Genomic DNA, 21,564 nt, shown 5'->3' on the forward strand with positions numbered 1-21,564 from the left:
CTTGCTGGCCAGAGCTTGGCTACTCCCAGGACTGTCTGGGTTCAGACACCCCTGGGTGTAGGGTCCAACACTGCTGTTATTTGCTATGGGATCTTGGATAACTCACTTTTCTAATTTTCTTGTTAAATATTTATATTTATTTGAAGGTGGGTTGGGGTGGGAGGGGGTGAGAGAGAGGGATACGCAAAGCTGAGAGCCTGGAACTCCCTCTGGGTCTCCTTTTGGGTGGCAGGGGCCCGGGTATTGGAACCATCACCCTGCCGCCACCTCCAAGGGTGCACATTATCAGGAAGCAGAACTGGAACTTGAACCTAGGAACTCCATTGTGGGGTGCGGGCCTCCCAAGTGGCGTGCTGAGTGCCTGCCCCTTCCTGTCTCTGTGAGTCTTCACCTCCTTATATGTCAGGTTGGGACAAGGACCCAGCCTCTCTGGCGATGAGCAGATGAATGCATCCAGAGTTCGTGCTATGCACATTTCCCATGAGGTGACACTCTTGTACCTGACAGATTGAGCAACCTATCTCAACAGCACAACAACCCAGCAGGTGGATACTCTTATCACTCTCATCTAACGGGTGAGGGAACTGAGGCCTATGGAGGCTAAGTTTCTTCCAGAGTTCAGGGAGTTGACGTGGGGGAGGCCTGGATTTGAACTTGGAGTCGACGTGAGGGAGGCCCAGATTTGAACTTATAGTTGACATGGGGGAGGCCTGGATTTGAACTTGGGTGGTCGGTCTCCAGAAACACAGAAGACCTAGCCTGGTGCTTGCAACACTTCAACACAAGGTGAGTAACAGCCAGCAGCAGTCTGCCTAGGGCTGGGATCAGAGCAGAACATCTTAAACACCTGCCTTGGTTAAAATGTAGAGAGGTAGCATTTCAATAAAATCCATTTTCACGTATGTGAGATTACTGATGTGCACAATCCCTTAATTGTTATAGAAATTAAGAAAATAGATCTTAGCTTGATATACTTGTTTTTAAAATAGAAAAATGTAGAGCTGCCTTTTCTTTTCTTTCTTTTTTTTTTTTTTTTTGGTGGCATCTAAAAAGGGTCTCCGAGGTCCCCTTCCTTCATGTGATATAAGATTATTCCTAGCTGGGGGTTCTCCTGAATTTATCTGCTGGGACAGAATTTACCAGACTCTGGCACTAAGTGGGCCCCCGGGATGGGGTGTCTGTTCAGTGTCTGCTGAACTGGCAGGGTCTGGAGCTGGTGTACGGAGAGACTAAGGGGCTGGGAAGACCGACCCCCATTTGTGAAGAAGTGGCACACTTCATGGGCCGGCGCCGCGGCTCACTAGGCTAATCCTTGCGGCGCCGGCACACCGGGTTCTAGTCCCGGTCGGGGCACCGATCCTGTCCCGGTTGCCCCTCTTCCAGTCCAGCTCTCTGCTGTGGCCAGGGAGTGCAGTGGAGGATGGTCCAAGTCTTTGGGCCCTGCACCTGCATGGGAGACCGGGAGGAAGCGCCTGGCTCCTGGCTTCGGATCAGCGCGGTGCGCTGGCCGCAGCAGCCATTGGGGGGTGAACCAACGGAAAAAAGGAAGACCTTTCTCTCTGTCTCTCTCTCACTGTCCACTCTGCCTGTCAAAAAAAAAAAAAAAGAAGTGGCACACTTCTCACCATGATTTCCAGAAAGCCTCCCTGGTCCCTTCCTCCTGGCCCCTCCCTGGCCTGGACAGGTGGCACCAACAGGTTCACTCTGCCATCCACGCTCAAAAGAAGCCAAGCATTCCATAGGGACACCCTGAATTCTGTCTCTGTGTGGCTCATTCTCAGGGAGTGCCTGGTTGTTCCCCTCAATCTCTCCTCCTTGTCCCCGAAACAGGGTTGAATCTCCCCAAAGAGTGAATGGAGACCAAGGGCAGAAGAAGCTGAACAAAATCCATCAGAGGCAGCCCTGGGAACCCAGGGCACGGGCACGGGAGGCTTGCATCTTAGGAACTGGCGTCAGGGCCTCAGATCACCAAAGTCCCACACCACACCGCAATGCCCCCAGGTCTGGGAGGGGGGCACACATATCTGTGGGTTGGAAAGGAGTCTTGGTTCTACACTGAGATGTCACCTTGCTTCCCACTCAGAGACGACCCCCTGTGTAGCCAGTCTAAAACTTTTTAACATAATTAATTTGAGAGGCAAAGTTACAGAGAGAGGTAGAGACAGAGAGAGGTCTTCCACCCAGTAGTTCACTTCTCAAATGGCTGCAAGGGCCAGAGCAGGGCTGATCTGAGTCCTGGAGCCAGGGTCCTCCTCTGGGTCTTCCACATGGGTGCAGGGGCCCAAGCACTTGGGCCATCTTTTGCTACCTTCCTAGATGCATTAGCAAGGAGCTGGATTGGAAGCAGAGTCCTGGGACTGGAATTGGTGCTCTGATATGGGATGCTGGGCCTCAAAAGTGGTGGCCTAACCCAATGCACTACAACACTGACCCTTGATCCAAGCTCAAGACTGCCATTTAAATACAGAGTTTTATTTCCCCTGTAGGAAGGAGCAGTGGGGTCAGGAGGTCACACGTCTTGTCTCACATGTATCAGAGGAGACTGGACCGGAGAAGTGCAGTCATATTAAAACAAAACCCAAAGGAAATCCAAACCCATCCACATTCCCACACTTGATTCCCCTACATCTCCTGTTTTAAAATTGCAAACCGAGTCCGGATGGATTAGCAAGGAGAACGAGGGTATGTCAGGAGCATACTGACCTTGGCATAAAGATGTCCCTAATGTTACTACAGCCTGGCATGACCTGATAAAAAATATGCAAGAGCTAGCTGTACCTGCCGTGGGCAGGCACAAGGCACGGGAGAAAGGGCAGGCAGAGAATGTGGTGGCCAAGCCTCCTGATGGCAGAAAGTGGGGACTGCACTGCTCATGTCCTGCCATGCCAGAGGCTAAATCAGAGCCCCTGGGGCTCCATGGAGCCCCCGTGCACCTGCTGCAAATGCACAAAGACTGGAGATGGGGAGGATTCAGTGTCACAGGATCCAAGGTCCTAGATGGAACTGGTCACTGCCTTTACAACCAGCGCCACCAACAGGACTCATAGCTGTGTGGTAGGCAAGGCTGTGAGGGGGCAAGAGCCGTAGAGCAAAGGCAATCAATCAGAGTCGCTGGTTCGAAAAGAAACCCTTACAGAAGCTTTGCCAAGTTTCTGGATCTGCCATGCAATGGGCGACTTCAGAATACATTGGCTCAGAGGCCAGCTCCTCTCTGAAAACAAACCATGGCCAACGTGTATCTGTTAGGAGAGTCGATGACTGCTCCTTGACCTATTCCAAACTCAGGACAAAACTCCCGGCGTTTCCACAACTGATCTCGTTCCATCGCCCTGTATTTCCCATTCATCAGCCAATCCTCTTGGTGTTGCCTCCACAAAATGTTCTATCCCCAGCAACCACTTCCTATTCTTTCTGCTGCCCAAAGCTCCTCTCCAGCCTCACCACAGCCTTCTGCCACAATGTTGCTCCTGCAGAGTCCTTTCTCCATTGAGCCCCTGGGAGTGATTTTCTCAAAATACAACAACTTGCCCAAAGTCACTCTGCAGTCTGAGCTCGCCACTGGCTGTCCCTTCTGTACGCCACACTTGCTCCTGTTGGTACCGCCAGTTTTCTACCCACATGGATCTTCACACGGAGCTGCCCACTGACCTGGGAGTCCCTGAGACGATTTCCTTGGCCACCATGGTTCACTCGCTGCTCCTCCTCCTTTCCCACCAATCACTCCCTATCCCATTGCCCAGTGCATTTCCTCCAGGAACTTTCCTTCCTTTTACTTGATCACTTTCTGGCTTGCATGCTCTTCGCCTCACTGGCCTATGAACCCTGGGAGACAGGAATGTTTCCTGTCTGGCTCACCTCTGTAATGCTCTGTTGTGCACTTAATCAGCAGTGAACAAAAGTCCACAGAAAACCACTGATTCTGCTTCATGAATCTCTCTCACGGTCTGCTCGAAGAATCTCCACTGTTGCAATCCACCTTGTCTTTGGCGACAGCTTTTGATGTACCTCCACCCCTCCATCCATCTGACCACCTAGGCACCTGTCCAATCATTCCTGAATATGTGTGTGTGTGTGTGTGCGTGTGTGATGCACCAGACTACAGGTCACTGCAAACTCCCTCCTCCTCCCACCCTCAGTCAAGTGAAACCTATCAGTGAGTCCCTTAGCAATGACTCAGTGAGCACTCTTACCAAAGGTCCACACTACTCTTCCTGCTGCAAGTGCCACGGAGACAGGCAGAGACAGCCGGTAGAGATTCCCTACCCTTCTGTAGGCACCACATTTCATCACGCAGGGCCTGGCTGGCCACTCCCATACACTGTCCCATGGTTCTTGGCATTGCTGCCTTCTTACTGTAGCTCGTGAGGCTAGCGGGCCAGCATCTTAGTGCTTCCAGGGGCCACAGCTGTCCAGCTGCATGGAGGGCGTGTTCCCTCCCCTCAGAGTGACTGATGTTCAAAGCAGCACCTGAGTCAGAGGCCTTGTCTTCACAGGGCAGGGTGTAGTGGCTTCCCCTCCCCCACCGCATCAACTATCAGCCCTTCCAGAACTACCTTCCTTGGAGGCTCTTTAGGAAAGACTTCCTCCTCTCTCATTGCACTCTCTGCAGCCCTTATCATGCTTCATTTTTCTTTTCATAGCATTGATTTCCTTGTGACATAATGTTATCTTCTCCATATCTCATTTTTCAGTATATTAATGTCTCACTCTCTGTTTCCCCCCATCCACCCATCCATCCAATTGTCCACCTCCCAGTCAATGGTCTTTGTTGGTATTTCACACTCCAGAGCCCACTTCTAAATGTCATTTGCCACTTGTGTCCCTCCAGTGCCTGGGAGAGCAGTGCCTGATGTAGAGGAGGCATTTAGTAAATATTTGTTAAGTCAATGAATGAGCTTACTGCACACAGAAGGAGGATAATAGTCACTTCCCCCCCAAAACACAATCAATGCATTATTGCCCTGGCTTTAAATTCATAGATGACAAAGACAAAAGTCACCTTTCACTGATGTCACTGTGCAAACTCAGGCCTGCAGTTCTAAGTGTGGCTAGCTCTGGGTCTCAGGTGTTTGCCTATGGCTCCCACCGTGGACACTCTGGCTTCAGTTTCTTGGACCCGAGACATGGAGTTGGTCTGTTGTGTCACTGCCTGTGCAGGGGGTGCTCCTGGCTGTAGTGTTTGCTGTGCTGCTCTACATGAGTGCTTGTGACTTCCCTTTGACCATGTGAAGCCTCTCAGTGACATTCTGCATGGGATGAGTTATGAGGCCAGGCTGGGAGGATTCTTCATGTCCCCTGGTTTGGTCTGCAGGCTCTGCCTGTTCCTAAAGTGCAGGTGTGGAGGCGATGGGGTCTCTGTGCTCTGTGCTGGGGGTACCTGGGTCTACCTGGCAGCTTTCACAGAGCTCTGGGGTAGATTACATGGCCGAAGCTCTCCTTCCAGAAGAACAGGGGCTCAGCAGACACCCCACATACTCCAGGGAGGGGAAGGAGGCACTGGATGGTCCATCCATCCCTGCTCATCCCTCCAGGCTCTTCTGCTTACTTGGTGAGCTGGGTTGGATGTTGATAGGAAGGCATCAGGCTGTGAAGGAAGGGTGAGAGTGGCTGCATTACAGAAGGGAGCTCAGGTCCAGATGGAGGCATTGAGCCTGGCTCCAGAGAGAACCTGCCACTTCCATGCTGCCGGCTACACCTCTGCAGCTCTCAACACTTCCCAACTCACTGCTGCTGTGACTGCCATGGTACCGAACCTCTCTGGGCCTTGGTCTCCCCTTTTTGTAAATGGTGTGCACCCCAGAGGGTTATTATGAGGATCCAACAAGTAGAAAGCTGTAAGACGACCAGCGCCTGGCACAAGGGAAGCACCACAGCTGTGTCTGCTGAAGAGAAACATAAATGAAGCAAGCATCTGCCAGCCAGACCGGTCACATCTGTCCTCACTCCAGCTCAAGTTCAGCCACCTGTCAGGGTAGAGGGCCTGGCTGCCCACAGTCTGTCCTTCTGTTTCTACTCAGGGCTGGCCGGGCTTTGGTTCAATGTGGCACAAGCCCACGAGACAGATTTCTACTAGGAGTCTCCTTGGCTGTGCTAGGAGGCAAGATGGGTGGGTGGGGCAGTGCATCCTGGAGAGAAAAGACATCTGTGCCCCACCCTTGCTCTTGTCTGGGGGTGGTGCTCAGCTGTTCTAAGGTGCTGGGTGCCTTGTGCACAGAAAATGTGTTACCAGCACCCAGGGACGCTCTTGCCTAGGAGGTAGGGAGTGGTCCAACATTCATTTTGAAGGAGCAACGTGAGACTTAATTACACGGAAGGAACATTCATCCCCAGCTGCCAGGGACTCCTGCTTTGCTGCTCACATTTCTAGAAGGATGCATATTGGATTTCAGTTACTGCTGTGTTCAGGCCCCCTGGACAAAGACAAAGTGAGCTCTTCATTTTCTTCCACACAACAGGAGAGTGCTGTTACCAAGGACCACACTTGCAAACCCGGGAGTCAGCAACACAATGGATTAAACCATTGCCACTGTCACTCCAAGTCATTTCTGGTGGCCTCCCCTCCATTGACTGGGAAACAGCAATGCATTGGACAGAAGGTCTCAGAGGAGTGGGCATGTACAATGATTTAGAGACTGTAGACAATGGAATAAGAACAGAAAAAAAATCCCAGTTAAGCAATGGGCAAAGATTTGAAGACTTCTGACCAAAGATGATGAAAACTAAGTATCTGAAAAGAGGTTCAACCTCATGGCTTGGGAGGGAAATGAAAAGTAAAACCCCAGTCAGGTGGGATCGGCAAAATTACAACAGAATAAAACCAAACCAAAAGGATAATATCAAGGGCTGGTGACAATGCAGAGTAACCAGAATCTCACACAATGTTGGCAGGAATACAAGCAGATTCAGCCACTCTGAGGTGCTGTTGCGTGGCTTCTTACAAACATATTTACCGCATCACCCAGTAATTCCACTCCTAGGTTATCTCAAAGGAAATGAGAACAGATGTTCACACAAAGACCTCTGGCTGACATGTATGTATTGTGTATGTGTGTGTGTGTGTGTGTGTGATACCTGACCAGGCAAAGCAGCTCCTGACACTGCACATGATTCTGCACAGGTTTTGTCCTGAAGCCATTATTCCTGCTTTGAATGATAACCAGGAAACCCAAAGCTGCTCAGGCGAGATGCCAGTGGTCAGATTTCTTGCTCTGGGGAAAGAGAAGAAATGGGTGGGTGCTTCTTGGTTAACTTAAGCCAGTGGGGAGGAACTCTAGTTCCTTTAACGTAATAATTGGCTCAAGTATGGTTGGGGGAACGTGAGTTGGCTTTTAAATCAGGCTTTTAAATTTTCCTTTATTTATTTGCATTCATTTGAAAGGCAGAGAGACACAGAAGGTGTGTGGGGGGTGGAGGAAGAAGAAGAAGGGGAGAGGAAGGGGGAGAAAGAGGAGGAAGTAGGAGTAAGGGGAAGGAGGAGTTGAAGAAAGAAATCTTCCGCCCACTGGTTCACTTCTCAAATGCCTACAACATCTAGGGCTGAGCTGGGCCACAGTCAGGAGCCTGGACATCCATGTGGATCTCTCACAAGGGAGTTGGGGACCAAACTCCTTGAGTCAGCATCTGCTGCCTCCCAGGGTGCACATGAGCAGAAAGCTGGAATTGAAAGTGGAGTTGGCATAGAATGACAATTGCCTTAAGTGGCACTCCAACCTCAAAATCAGCCCTTAAGACACTCTGGTCTGGCTAGAAAGTCCAGAGAGAGCATCTCAGGCATGGAAAGCCAAGACACTCTGGAAAAAATGTCCTACATAAAGGTCCCCTGTGGGTGAGACCCCAGTGGAAAGAAGTGACCACCAAAGAAGGATGTACTTTTCTCTGAAGGGAGGAAAGAACTTCCACTTTGCTTATGGCCTTTGTCAAGCTAGTGGATCCAAAAGGCTTCCATAGCCAAGGCAGTTCATGTAAAGAGCCTTGGGTGATCACTGATATCTTACGTAAGAGTGTTATAGAGTGTTATTTGTTAAATAAACAACAGGAGTCACTGTGCACTAACTTCCCATGCAGGACCTCTGTCCCCAAAGAGTTGTACCATGAGACTTAATAGTAAAACTTGTTCTCAAGAATTACTTCCTTTTAGTGTATTAAATGGAGGTTATTATTGTGTCTCATTGCTATAGTTATGTATAAGAGCTCAAAAAGATGTATCATCCTTGGGTTCTTCTTTAAAGATAATTAAATTTCTAAAAGGAAAGAAGGGGGAGGAAGAGGGGAAAAAAAGTGAAATCACCTTGGAGAACCAATAACATAGAACAGCCCTTGTCTGGACTGTTGAGGAAGAGTTTTCTCAGGTTTTTTTTAATCTCATTCTTTCTTTCTTTTTTTTTTTCTTTCTCTTTCTCAGACAAAACAGGAGAGGGAGGAGGAGGGGGCAGGGAGAATGGGTGGGAGGGTGGGTATGGTGGGAAGAATTACCATGTTCCCAATGTTGTATTTATGAGATACATACAAATAAAAAGAAAAGTGGAGTTGGGACTCAAACCCAGACACTCAGATATGGGATGTGGGAGTCCTAAGCAGGGTGTTAACTCCTGCACTCAACAGCTGTACCCCGATCAGGCTTCTGTGTGATGATGCCAGGCGAGGGGTTACAGGTGGGGTGAGCAAGCACCTGTTCTCTTTCTCTTCCCTGCCAACGTGGGAGGCTGGAACCTGCTCTGGAGCCACCTTCTGCCACGAAGGAAAACTACTCAGAGAAAGGAGACAGAGCAGATTAGAGACAAGAGAATCACAACAATGGGACAAGAGCCTTGATCAAACCATACCCGATATGCATTCTCCTTGGCATGTTCCAGAGGCACGAATACGTTGCCTTAATTTCAGAAGCCAGTTAGAGTTGAGGTCTTTTGTTTCCTGAAACTAAGCCTCCTGGTGAGTCTAGAACTGGATCTGAGGATGGATCTGACTGCAGAAGAGCATTTCAGGGACAAGACAACCCAGGAACAAGCTCTACAGCCAAAGTCGAAGCCTGGGACGCAGATGCAGAGGCACTGGGGATGGAACAGCACAGAGCTAGGCGGGGAGCAGCACGTGGACTCTGGGGAAGGTCCACTGTGGGGCCTTCCAGAACGTGCCTGTGAGGGAGTCTGCCTCGAGCAGACAGCCGGTCATAGGACGGGGCCATCCAGGGAGGGTCACATATGCCACTTGGGCCACCTGCTAGAGGGCAGCCTCTTACTCAGGGGCTTGATCTGACAATCAGAGCAGAGCTGAGCTGGCCCTGGGGGGTTCAGCAGGTGCAGCTGCTCTTCTAAGCTGGTGGGTGTGGGGCTGGGATCTGTACTCCCGACAGGCCATCTACCTCCAACACCGGAAGCCTATAGAGCACTCTGGAAGAGACTCTGTTTTCCTGGATGCACCAAGACCCAACGGATCAGCAGAAAAGCAGCCTGCCTCCCAGATGGGGCATTCGGCCACACCTGCCCTCTTGGTTTCTGCAGACACCACCAGCTCTCCCTGGCTCTCTCATCTCTCTCTTTATGGTGGGTCAGCATGCCAGCCTCTGTTTCTAGGTCTGGTCACCAGTGTTTTCAGCCTTCCTCATTTCTAGCCTTTTGAGGATATCTTGTTGCTCCTCAGAATAAGAACATGATAGGCCAAATGTTGGGTTTTGTCTGGGGAGCCACAAACTGGCAGCAAGGTTTAAGGGAAAACTGGGAATGTCTGTGGGTCTCCCACCAAGTTCATCAACCAGAATCCTCTATTTGTTGGATGGAAGCAAAGGCCCAGCTGTGGGAGATGCCATCTGATGGGAAAAGAAGCTTCTAGGGGCCAGCACCATGGCTCATTTGGTTAATCCTCTGCCTGCAGCGCCGGCATCCCATATGGGCACCAGGTTCTAGTCCTGGCTGCTCCTCTTCCAGTACAGCTCCCGGCTGTGGCCTGGAAAGGCAGTGGAGGATGACCCGGGTGCTTGGGCTCTTGCACCCACATGGGAGACTAGGAAGAAGCACCTGGCTCTTGGCTTCGGATTGGCGCAGCACTGGCCGTGGTGGCCATTTGGGGGGTGAACCAATGTAAGGAAGACCTTTCTCTTTGTCTCTCTCTCTCACTAACTCTGTAAAAAAAAGAAAAAAAAAGAAGCTTCTAGCTGCACCCTTGTGTGGGGGGTGCTGAACACCTCAGCACCCATCTTGGGGGTCCTGCTCTCCATTGCTCTGTTCATTCTTTCCATCGCCCCGGATTCTAGATCCCAAACTTCGAACACACAGACAAAAATCTAAGACTAATCACAGGAATGTACTCATAACATCTGGAGATTTTCAAACCATAGATTCCCCATATGGCAAGAGAATGGGTTTTATAGTCAGCAGATGTGGGCTCAAATCCAGTCTTAACTCCCTCCCAGCAAATCCCTACCCACAGCCCCACCACCTCCTGGCCTCGTATCAATATTGTTGCCTGTCGGTAAGGTCGATACTGTCTTTCAATTCAGTGGTTACATTTCTACAAGTATGTATAGAGCTTGGAGCTTGTTGTCTTCACATTAGAGATGCTTAACAAACAGTGGCTGCGATTTTTAGCTGTAGAAGACATTCTCTAAATTCAAGATGCTCTAGTGCTGGACTCTTACTGCTATGCCTGGTACACACATCTTGTTTCACTCAGGGGAGCTGAATACAAGATCCAACAGGTTGCTTCGCCTAAAGTCTCAGCCTTGAGTTTGTAGCAAATGCTTCATGGAACCCCCTCGTATCTCCCTGCCTTTACTATCTCCACTAGCCCTGATGGATCTCTGCCTTGGAGTGTTCTCTGGACCCCAAAGCCCACCACAGCTGTGCCCAACAAGCTGGAGTGCTGGAGAATTAATGTCCCTTAAGAGACATTGTGAACCAGCCAATGACAGAAGTTGGCACACAAATGCCCCTGCTTCCCTGTGCCTTCCATGAGTTAGCCATCTGTGCTCTAAGCTGGCTTCCTGCTCCCATAGAAGATTTAAATCCCTGTTGCCCAGAGGGACACCTTGCTCTCAGCACACTTTTTGTGCTGCCTTCTCTTCCCTGACCTAACACCCATCCTGTCTCCCTGGTGTTTCTTGGGGTCACCTTTTAAATAAACTACTTGTGCTTGAGTCCTGCCTTCGAATCTTCTCCAAAGGAAGGAGGCTCTGGATCCAGATGTGCAACCACTGGGTGCTGCTTGTGTCAATGAGCCAGCCTGGACAGACGATCATTGAAGAAAAGCAAAACCCAGCTCGCCAAAGAGCATTTTGTGGATGCTGGGCAGCAGATGTGGGTGCTCTCTATTAAAAACTGGGGCCATCTGCTGGTCTGTAATAACTGGAATATGAGAGTCCTAATCTGGGATGTAGATAAACTGTTTACTCTGTTTGTGGTTATGTATTGCAAGCTTACCATGCATGTAAGAGTGGATTTAAATTCCAAAGTACATTGTTTTATGAAATTGGTACGAAGTCCTTTCAACACAATAACGTGAAATACATTAGCGACATTAGCTGCAGTGAGAATCTGGTGTTTTCTCTTTGTTGTTCTTATTCTTTGCTTTTAAATAAAGAAAACTTGAAGGACCACAGCCCTGGAAACATCTTATGAGGATGCCAAAAACCACTCTCTAAACCACTTTTGAAGAAGCAATTTCCCTCTCGTCCCATAAAACTTCCCAAAGCACCTTAGGCAGACGCTGTAGCACTGGGCATGTTTACAAACTGCGGATGCAACAGACATTTAATTAACATGGAATTCATCAAAACCCTAACAGAGACAGAAGCTCAAACCTTACAGCTTAATTAAACTTTAATTTCAGATGGGTTACCCACTTGGTCACGTGCTGGCCTGCCTGCCCTAATGGGTTAGAGAGGCTCCTGGTGGGGGTTGGCATACTCAACAATGCTAAGGGAGGCCCAGGTTGCATTTGCCAATCCCTTCAATTCCAAATCACCGGCCTTGGCCATCACATTCTACGGCACCTGCTCTGTCGTCCGCGAGGGCTTCTCAATGCATGAAGCTGGGTAGCTTTCATTCCTTACTGGCCCCACTGACCAGACCGCACAGAGGCAAGGGACCGGTCCTGTGACATCCTCCTTCCAACAACTCTCCTCAGCTTCATTTTATTTAGAAGACCTTCTCTCCGACCCTCCCCTTCCATTCCCTCCATGTATTCTGTAGCTGTCAAGGAAGCTGTGGACATCCATGACTGTCAGTTTCCACCAACTAGCTGGTCAAATGATCACAGTGGTGCAGGGTGGAATTTGGAAGTGAGAACTCTGAACCTTTGGTTCTGAGTGTTGGCGATGGTGTCCAATTTCAATGACTTATCCCACGGGCCAGGGACTCATAAGGTTGAACATGCCATGGGAACACTGGGAAGCAGGCACGCTTATACTCGTGCCAGGGATGAGACAACTGAGGCTTAGAGAATGGACGTATCTCCTGCAGGCAGTCAGGATTCAAAGCTGGACCAGTCTGATTCCTGGGCCCATGTTCTTTCCAAACATCATCTTGCTTCCTTGGCAATCCAGGGACTCTGTGAAATCCAGAGAAAGTAGGCTGCAGGGCCTTGGGCATGTCTGAGTGGGCACAGGACAAAGAAAGCCAGCAAGACGGGCTGGCTCTGGGATTCATCACATGGGCTGTCTCTAACCACAACCATGGCTGTTGCTTCTCACCGAGGTCATGTGGGGCTGTGAGATGGGCCAGTGAAGACCTCACAGAGGGAGTCGAGTGACAGGTGCCAGCCCTGGGTGACGTTCGGGACACTACGTGCCTTTTGGGCTGGTGTTCTACTCAAGCTGCTTCTTGCTCTGCATTGCAGATGAGTGATGAGCCACACGTGCCTTCACACCGTTTCACACGTAATCAGCTGCATGGTCCTGAGTCGACACTGCCCAGTCGTTTGTCTTCATGTCTTTGCATTCTCACTCCCCCTCTTTGGGCTTGCTTTTGAGTCAAGCTGCGGGTAGAAATGACTAATGCACTAATGACAACACTAATCGCAGCCAGGCTAATGACCACACTGCTAGCGGTGACAATGCTAATTACCAGCCGCTGACAGCAACAGGATCCTCTGTTGGATGTGACGTCTCAAGGAGAAGGCACCCAAGTAGAGCAGAGCCAGGGGCTGCCAATAGCACCTAAGCCAGCGACGGAGACTCAGATGGGGGATGTTATTTTTATTTATTTATTTTTAAAAGATTTATTTTATTTACTTGAAAGAGGAGAGGGAGATCATACTGAAGATTGAAAAAAAAAGGGGGGGTGTGCAATGGCATGGATTAGTAGGTTAAGCCTCTGCCTGTGGCACTGGCATGCTATATGGGTGCTGGTTCGTGTCCCAGCTGCTCTACTTCTGATCCAGCTCTCTGCTATGGCCTGGGAAAGCAGTGGAAGATGGCCCAAGTGCTTGGGCCCCTGCACCCACGTGGGAGACCGGAAGAAGCTCCTGGCTCCTGGCTCCTGGCTCCTGGCTCCAGGTCAGCCCAGCTCTGGCTGTTGCAGCCATCTGGGGAGTGAACCAGCAGATGGAAGACCTCTCTCTCTGTCTCTCCCTCTCTCTGTCTGTAACTCTACTTCTCAAATGAAAAAATAAATAAATCTTTAAAAAAAAAAAAACCTGGAAAACACCATATTAAGGGTCTACAAAATGTAGACAAGAGACCATTGAGCATAAGGATGAGAAAGAAGAGAGTGTTCCATCTAGTGAGCTGGCAGAGCTCAAAGCCCACATACAGAGACAGCTGTCCAGAGGCCCCACTGTAGAAGGAAGCCCTGCACCTGAGGGCCCTAGAGCTGATCCCTGGCCATATCGAAGTATCCCTGTGCCTGGAAGCGATGCAGACAGACCAGCAGTTATGAAGAACAGCAAGGGTGCACCTGCATGCTTCTGCGTGGACACCCTCGAGTGTACGTTAGGAAAGCAAGCAGCACAGGTAGCCCTGACTGGCTGCTGAAAGACGGGTGGCCTAGCACAGGGTATGTGACAAGGTCGCCAGGAGCCTTCCCCTGCCCTCACAGGAGCCAGGGGCCAGCAGGACCCCGCTTTGCCTGCATGGAGGCTGCAGGTCAGGTGGGACGGGTCACTGGTTTCCCCTCCTGCGTAAAAGGCGAAGTAGTTCCTGGAAATCACTTTTTCTAGAAGGTGCCATCTTCAGCATTTGGGTTGCATTGCTTCTGAGTAAAATTGCAACTTAGTCCATTTCCCAAGACCCAGTCATTTATAAAGACTAAAGGTTCGCTTAGCTCACGGCCTAGAGGCTGGGAAAGCCAGGGGAATGAGACTGGCATTAGGCAAGGGCCTTGCAACATGGGGACGGGCACCCCAGGGTGAGCAGAGGCAGGCGCTAGCTCAGGCCTCTCTTACTCTGCTTATCATAACCTCACAACCTCATCTAAACACAAAGGCCCCGCCCCCAAATGCCATCAACAGATGAGTTTGTGGATTAAGGTTTCCAAAGAGATGAGCTTTTGGGGGACACGCTCCAACCCCAGCGCAATCTTATAAAGAAATGAGGACATCCAGAGCTGGCAGAACATCTGAAAACCCGCCAGCCCCCAGCTGCCGCCGCAGCCTGCTGCACCACAGTTGGCCAGCATTCTCACTCCTGCGTGGCCGCAGAGCCTTGTCCCAGGCCCGTGAGCAAACAGAGTCCAGCGTTCACAAGGCACACAGGCCCCACGACGTCCTCTGTCCATGGAGCAGTCTCCAAGAATGGCAGACGGCAGGGTCCCCTCATGAGCCCCCCCAGCATGCAAAAGCTAACGTGAGGATAAAACGCTCCATGGCTGCAGAAAAAAGAAAAGGCTCCTCTCAAACTGCAAATTGCTTTTCGCAGGAAGAGTCTCTTTCCCCAGCTCTCTTTCTCATTTATCTATTTCTGCCGAGGCCAAACCACGTCTAAAGCAGTTCTGGTCATTCTGGTTCGGATCAGTGACTTATGAAAAATGAATGGAAAAGCTTCTCATTTGTCACCCATGTCTCTCAGGCTGCTTAGAGTTAGTGATGTGGACGTCCTGGGGAGTCTAGACTCCATCTGAGTCGTGGTGGTGCGTCGGTGTCCAGTCCAGAAGGGACCCCCGATCACCTCTGCCCAAGACCACGGGCTCCAGTGTGAGTTGGATTCCAGCCAGTGCCCTGAACTCTTCCACACTGTTGGTGGGAATGTAAATGAAGGCAAGCATTGTGGAAGACAGTATGGAGGATCCTCATTTCAAAACAGAACTACTAACTCACCTACAGAGTACAAAAGATGTGATGTATAGGAACGAAACTGGTATTTTGAGACTTGCTCATCGCTTTCTGACCCTTGTCCATACTCTTGACGAGCAGTGGTTTTTCCACTTACTACTTGTTGAATTCTTTATGTAGAGGAGGGTTCAGTAAATGCTTATAAAATAAACGGAAAGTACACCATTATAGAAATCAAAAGAAAAAATAATAAAGGAAGAGGGAGGGTGAAGTGTGGGCAGGAGGGAGGAAAGGGTAGGAGGTATCATTATGCTCTTAAATCTGTGTATCTGAATTGTATGAAATTTGTTCACCTTATATAAATAAAAAAATACAAAAGAAGATGTGAAGTGAAATATTTCCTTTATAGATAGGGTTTTTAAATAACCCATTGGCCAGGCTTATACAGCTAGAACAGTCATTATTTTATCTTCATTCTTTTATTCTAGTAGGATCTGCCTCTGTGACTTACATTTTTATATCTATTGTCTATTAGTATATTATCCCAAGTCTATTAGGTACATGAACACCAATGTATGAACCAGAATTGTCATTAAAGCTTTATTAAATTAAAAAAAGAACTACTTATTGTATATATTATATTATATTATAATAATATATTCCAGCAATCTCAGGACTGGGTATGCAGCCCCAGGAGCTGACAGTGTGGCAAAGAGACATCTACACTCCCCTGTTGGCTGTGGCACTGCTCACAGCAGCCAAGATACAGAATCGGCCTGGGTGCTCACCGACAGAGGGGTGGATAAGGCAAACGGGGCATACAGATGCAATGGAGTGCTATTCAGTGACCAGAAAGAGTGAAATTCTGTCACTTGTGAAAACACGGATGGAACAGGAGGACATGATTAAGTGAGAAAAGGCACAGACAAGTAGACCTGGCACGTTCTCGCTCCGACATGGAAACTAAATAACATTGATCTCATAGCACAAGAGTGGAACGGTGGCTCTCTGGGGTTGGGAAGGTCGGTGTGGAGTGGAGGATGCTGAAGAGAAGGTGGTTGATGGGGTAGAAAGGATGACCCACTTCTCCGTTCTGTGGCCCAGTAGGCTATCTATAGCTGTCTCAAAAGAGTTAGTAAAGAGAACTTGGAATACTCCCAACACAAAGAAAGAGTAAGTGTTTGTGGTGACAGATATGCCCATCACTCTGACCTGTCACGTTCTGTATACACATACTGAAATTTCGTATTATACCCCATAAACACATATGATTACTAAGGAAAAGTAAGTGAAATGAAAGTGAAGTGAAAGTGAATGAAAAGTATTCAGAACGACACCTTGTCACATTCCGCCATCACCGAGGGACGGTCAGCCTTACCTGCCCCGCGAAGAGCCCACAGACCCCAATGATGCACAGGATATTGAACACGGCGGAGCCCACGATGGTGCCAACGCCCACGTCTCCCTTGGTGATGAAGACCCCTGGAACACAGGTGCACATCAGCCTGGCTCTGGGTGCCAGGGGCTCGGTGGCCTTTTGCAGGCATTAGGTTGCACTGGGGATCTACAGGATTGGAGGGAGCATTCGGCTCTGCTGTCCCACAGGAGCAGCGGCCTTGAGTCTGGGGCAAGTTCAAGCACAGGGAGAGCATCATGACAACAGCCCCCAGTGGCACCGTGGAGCCCCGGCAGAGCAGCCCACGTTGGAGCCGCTGGAGTCCCACGTCCCATCCGTGGCAGATGATCCCCCAGCCAGGGACTGCCTGACCCTCACGCCCTTTCCTTCTAACAGCAAAGGAGTGGGATGTCTCCCAGTCATCACCTACCTATGACCGACGTGAAGAGTTCTGGGGCCGAGCTGCCTGCCGCCATGAATGTCGCCCCAGCCACATCTTCACTGAGGTGCAGACGCTACAGAGGAACAAAGAGCACAGGTGAGTAGGAGTCCACCTGGGAACACAGGTGTCTGTGACTCCCGGGACCCCAAGCCCTGAGAAGCTGGGGCCTCAGTGAGGGGAGGACTGACAGGTCCTGGGGGCCAGGCTCAGCCCCTCTCAACCTCCCCCTCCTCCACTGCGCAGAGCTGGGCCACTCTGACCAGGCCAAGGGAGGGGAATGCATGTCCTCGAGAGCTCTGAGTTCCTGATATGGGGGTCCCCAGCCCCAGTGCCCCCCAGGGCTGTGTAGGTGACAGGGGGCACAGAGGGGTGGTATGAGGCCACGGGGCCAGTGGGACCAAGGCAAAGGTCATCAGTGCTGCTTTGTTCCCCCAGTCTTGCCAGAAAGGCTGACTTTTAAATAAATGCCAAAAACCCAGATTTGTATGCAAATTTGTATGTCCTATTATGCCGATTCCCAGAGAAGCAAAGCAGGTCTCATAGTAATCAGTGTGTCAGCCTCCATTCCAGGATGCTATGGAGGCTTTTGGGGGGATGTATGTGCATGTGAGGGCCACCTCTTGAAACCCACTCCCCATCCTTGCAGTCTGTGAAACCCATGCCTGGGAGAGTGCGAGTGGGCAAGAGCGTGCTGAGACATTGTCTCCAGGCTACCCCACGTGTCAAACCAAAAAGCAATTTGAAGTCAAGAGAAATACACATTAGAGACTGGTTAGCATGGTCGGCCAGCTCCCTCCTGGCCGTCCAGCCAAGGAGATGCCAGGTTTGGAACGCCATCGTCCCTTGTCCCGGAGGCACCTGCCACTGCTGCACTTCCTAGCTCAGCCATGGAGGGGCAGCATGGGCCTGGTGCCACTGGCTCTGCTGGCTGACCAGCAACAGACTGCGGTGGGAGCCCTACACGTGGATATGGATGTGGGATCTTGGGTGCCTTGGCTGTGGACTCAAAAGCTAAACCCCAGATGGGTGCAGAGGAGACCCTACGGAGGAGGTGCTGTCAGCTTAGCTTTGGAACCTGTGGCCGTGAGCATCCTCCAGCCTCACCAGGCAGGAAGTCTGCAAGCAAGGCAGCAAATGCATTGCTCACAGCTCTGGTTCACCAGCAGTGATCACGAGCCCTGCCCCGCTGTGGTTCTGTCTGCCGGCTCTGAGCATCTTAGCTGCAGACTCCAATCCTTAGGCTGCTGCCAGGTGTTCCAGCTCCTTCGATGGTCACTTTGCTTCCTCCTGCAAGTCTGTTACCTTGCCTCTGCCTCATTCATTCCAACCCTGGCATCATTTCACCAGGGTAGGGGTGGGGGTCTTCATGTGTCTGCCATGACAGTCACTGAAAGTCTTTCCCAGCTCCCTCCTGAGCACCTGACAATTCTTAACACCCCAGTCCAGTACCCAGGGCTCCCTACAAGCTGGTGCCAGCCCCTGCTCTGCCCCACTTGGTTCTGAGACTCACATGCTCTCCGGCAAAATACTCTGGCTTGAAATGCTTTGCTGCCTAGATCTTGCCTCCTAGGGGGGCAATCCTGCCTCCAGACCCTGCCCTTGTAACCCCAGCAGAGTCAACCTCTTCCTTCCTAGACTCGCTCTTCACTTCCCAATTCCCTGCTACTTCACCCAGCCCCCAGTGTATATAGGTGGTCGTCAGCATCCAAGGGAACTGGTTCCAGGAACCCATGGGTACCAGAATCCAAGGACATTTGATTCCCTTTTATAAAATGACACATGAGGGGCCAGCGCTGTGGTGCAGTGGGTTAAAGCCCTGACCTGAAGTGCCAGCCTCCCATATGGGCATCGGTTCTAGTCCCGGCTGCTCTACTTCCAATCCAGCTCTCTGCTATGGCCTGGGAAAGCAGTGGAAGATGGCCCAGGTGCTTGGGCCCCTGTACCCACGTGGGAGACCTGGAAGAAGCTCCTGGCTCCTGGCTTTGGATTGGAGCAGCTCCGGCTGTTGTGGCCATCTGGGGAGTGAACCAGCAGATGGAAGACCTCTCTCTCTCTCTCTCTCTGTCTCTACCTCTCTCTGTAACTCTGTCTTTCAAATAAATACAATAAATCTTTAAAAAAAGTGAAACACGATCTGCATGGAACCCATCACATCCCTCTGTATAGATAAAATCCCCTTTTGATTATTTATAATCCCTAATGCAATCGAAATGCTACAAAAATAGCTGTATCTTATACTGCAACAAAAATGTCTCCATACGCTCAGTACCATTTGTTTTCGAGCATTTTCAATGTGTGATGTGGTCACCTGAATCCACGCACACAGAATCTGTGGTGCACAGAGCCGGCTGCATCACTGAGGAGCGGCTCTGCGGCCTGCAGGTGCTCAGAAGGCACGGCCCGTGCTGTGCTCCCTCTCCGTTTCCTGCAAGCCCTGAGCAGTGCTTGGCCCCCGGGCAGAGACCTGCTCAAGGCTACCGTAAAAAGGGGAGACAGCTCCATGAGCATCCTCACATCACCCGCTGCTCTGACTGTCCCGTTGCTGTCCCGGACACCTCCCCTCCTGCCTTCCTCCTCACTTCATAGCCTCTGCCCAGCCCGGGGCTTCCACCTCACAGTCCTCAGCAATGCCACACCTCCCAGTCTGGGGGCTTTTGCTCATGCTGGCTTCTCTCTGTACTGAAATGTGCCCTCGCCCCTTCTCCACGTTGGTGTAGCCAAGTCCCTCTTCTGGGGGGTGCACAGGGCTTCTCACCACGCTGGACACCTTCTTCATGTCCTGTGATGCAACCTCCTGGCTGTCCTAGACCCAGAGAACAAGGTCGCACCCCCGGGGAAACTGGGACCAGGCAGGTGAAGAGGTTGACCTGGAGCAGGTGCCTGATGAACCCGGGGCCTGCCCCAGCTGCTCCTGTCACATCTCCTCTCGCTCCCCTTTCCTTTGTCTCCATCCCCAAGCCCCATATTTTTATCTGATTTCAACTTCAAAGTAGTTGAGACCGGGCGGGAATCTGCCCTCCGCCTGACTATACATTGTTGAACAACAGTGTAGATTTCTCTCCCAAATCATCTTTCCCACAAGCTGAAAACAACATCTTTGTGTGTGTGTGTGGTTTTTTTTCCATACCTTAGCTATTTTTAAAAAGATTTATTTATTTATTGACAGGCAAAGTGTCAGAGGGAGAGATCTTCCATCTGCTGGCTCACTCCCCAAATGGCTGCAGCAGCCACGGCTGGCGCAGGCCGAAACCAAGAGCTCAGAACTCCACCTTGGTCTCTCCCTCGTTGGTGGCAGGGACTCCAGCGGTTGGACCATCCTCTGCTGCCTTCCCAGGTGCATACAGCAGGGAGCTGGATCGGAAGCGGTACAGCCAGGGGACTTGAACAAGTGCTTGGATATGGGCTGCTGTCGTGGCAAGCAACAGCTTAACCCCCTGCACCCTCTTGTGCCCAGCTGCAGGCTCTAAGAACCCATGAAGAACACAACATCAGGTCAGCAGACAGAGATTAGGGAACGCAAAGGTGCGGAACAGCCCTTGAGGCTGCCAAGGGCTGGCTGGCGCCTCCATCCCCCAAGCTCGGGAGACGGTGTCAACCATCGCTTGTCTGTTACAGGTTAAACACCCGGGACCTCTAGATGAGGGTAATCTTGGTGCTTGCCCCGCCGACCCTGGCTGACACCACGTTTCCTCAACAGCTCAGTGTGTTTCCGTTCCTGGCAGAGGCACAGCAGCTGTCAAGGATGCAAGCAGGTGACGCTCTGCCTTGTTACACTGATCTTGCTCCTGAGATTGGACTCGGGGGATGGAAGCACAAAGTGCTTGGGAAAAGGCAGCTCCTCTTCTGTGTCTACCACTGCCCCATGACCGGGGGCCCCAGAGGTGGAACCACTACTGACAAAACCAGGGGCTGTGCCAGGCTCCTCTCTGTGTGGTGCAGTGGCACCAAGCATGAGGACCCAGAACTCAGAGCTCACGCTGACTCTGGTGCAGATCATGACTCCACCCCTAGCCAGCTGTGTGACCTGCTGCAGGGTGCTTAATTTTCCTGAGCCTCTGTTTTTCTTGTTTGTAAAGAGTGGGGGGCTGGTGCTGTGGCATAGCCGGTAAAGCCGCCGCCTGCAGCACCAGCATCCCATATGGGCGCCAGTTCAAGTCCTGGCTGCTCTTCTTCTAATCTAGCTCTCTGTTATGGCCTGGGAAAGCAGTGAAAAGATGGCCCAATCTTCCATCTGCTGGTTCACTCCCCAAATGGCCACAAAAACTGGAGCTGGGCGATCTGAAGACAGGAATCAAGAGCTTCTCCCAGGTCTCCACATGGATGCAGGGGCCCAAGCACCTGGGCCATCATTCACTGCTTTCCCAGGCCACAGCAGAGAGCTGGATTAGAAGAGGAGCAGCCGGGACACTAACCAGTGCTCATATGGGATGCTGGTGCCACAGGTGGAGGCCACAACACTGGCCTCTAACCTTTTTCATTAAAAACTAATCTCTCCCCATGCTCTCTTTTCCTGCAATGTTCAGGCTCT

General features: G+C 50.9%; 1 protein-coding gene across 1 annotated transcript in view; it reads right to left on the reverse strand.

Moving 5' to 3' along the window:
- The window catches only part of SLC24A3 (solute carrier family 24 member 3), a 524,237-nt gene that overhangs the window by 113,648 nt on the left and 389,025 nt on the right, over nt 1-21,564 (reverse strand). The window contains exons 5-6 of the mRNA XM_062203807.1: nt 17,025-17,109; nt 16,577-16,680 (exon numbers count right to left, since the gene is read on the reverse strand). Coding sequence (XP_062059791.1) covers nt 16,577-16,680; nt 17,025-17,109 — 189 coding nt within the window. The remainder of the gene's footprint in view (nt 1-16,576; nt 16,681-17,024; nt 17,110-21,564) is intronic.

This window comes from Lepus europaeus, chromosome 10, assembly GCF_033115175.1.
Source record: "Lepus europaeus isolate LE1 chromosome 10, mLepTim1.pri, whole genome shotgun sequence".
NCBI classification, from domain to species: domain Eukaryota; kingdom Metazoa; phylum Chordata; class Mammalia; order Lagomorpha; family Leporidae; genus Lepus; species Lepus europaeus.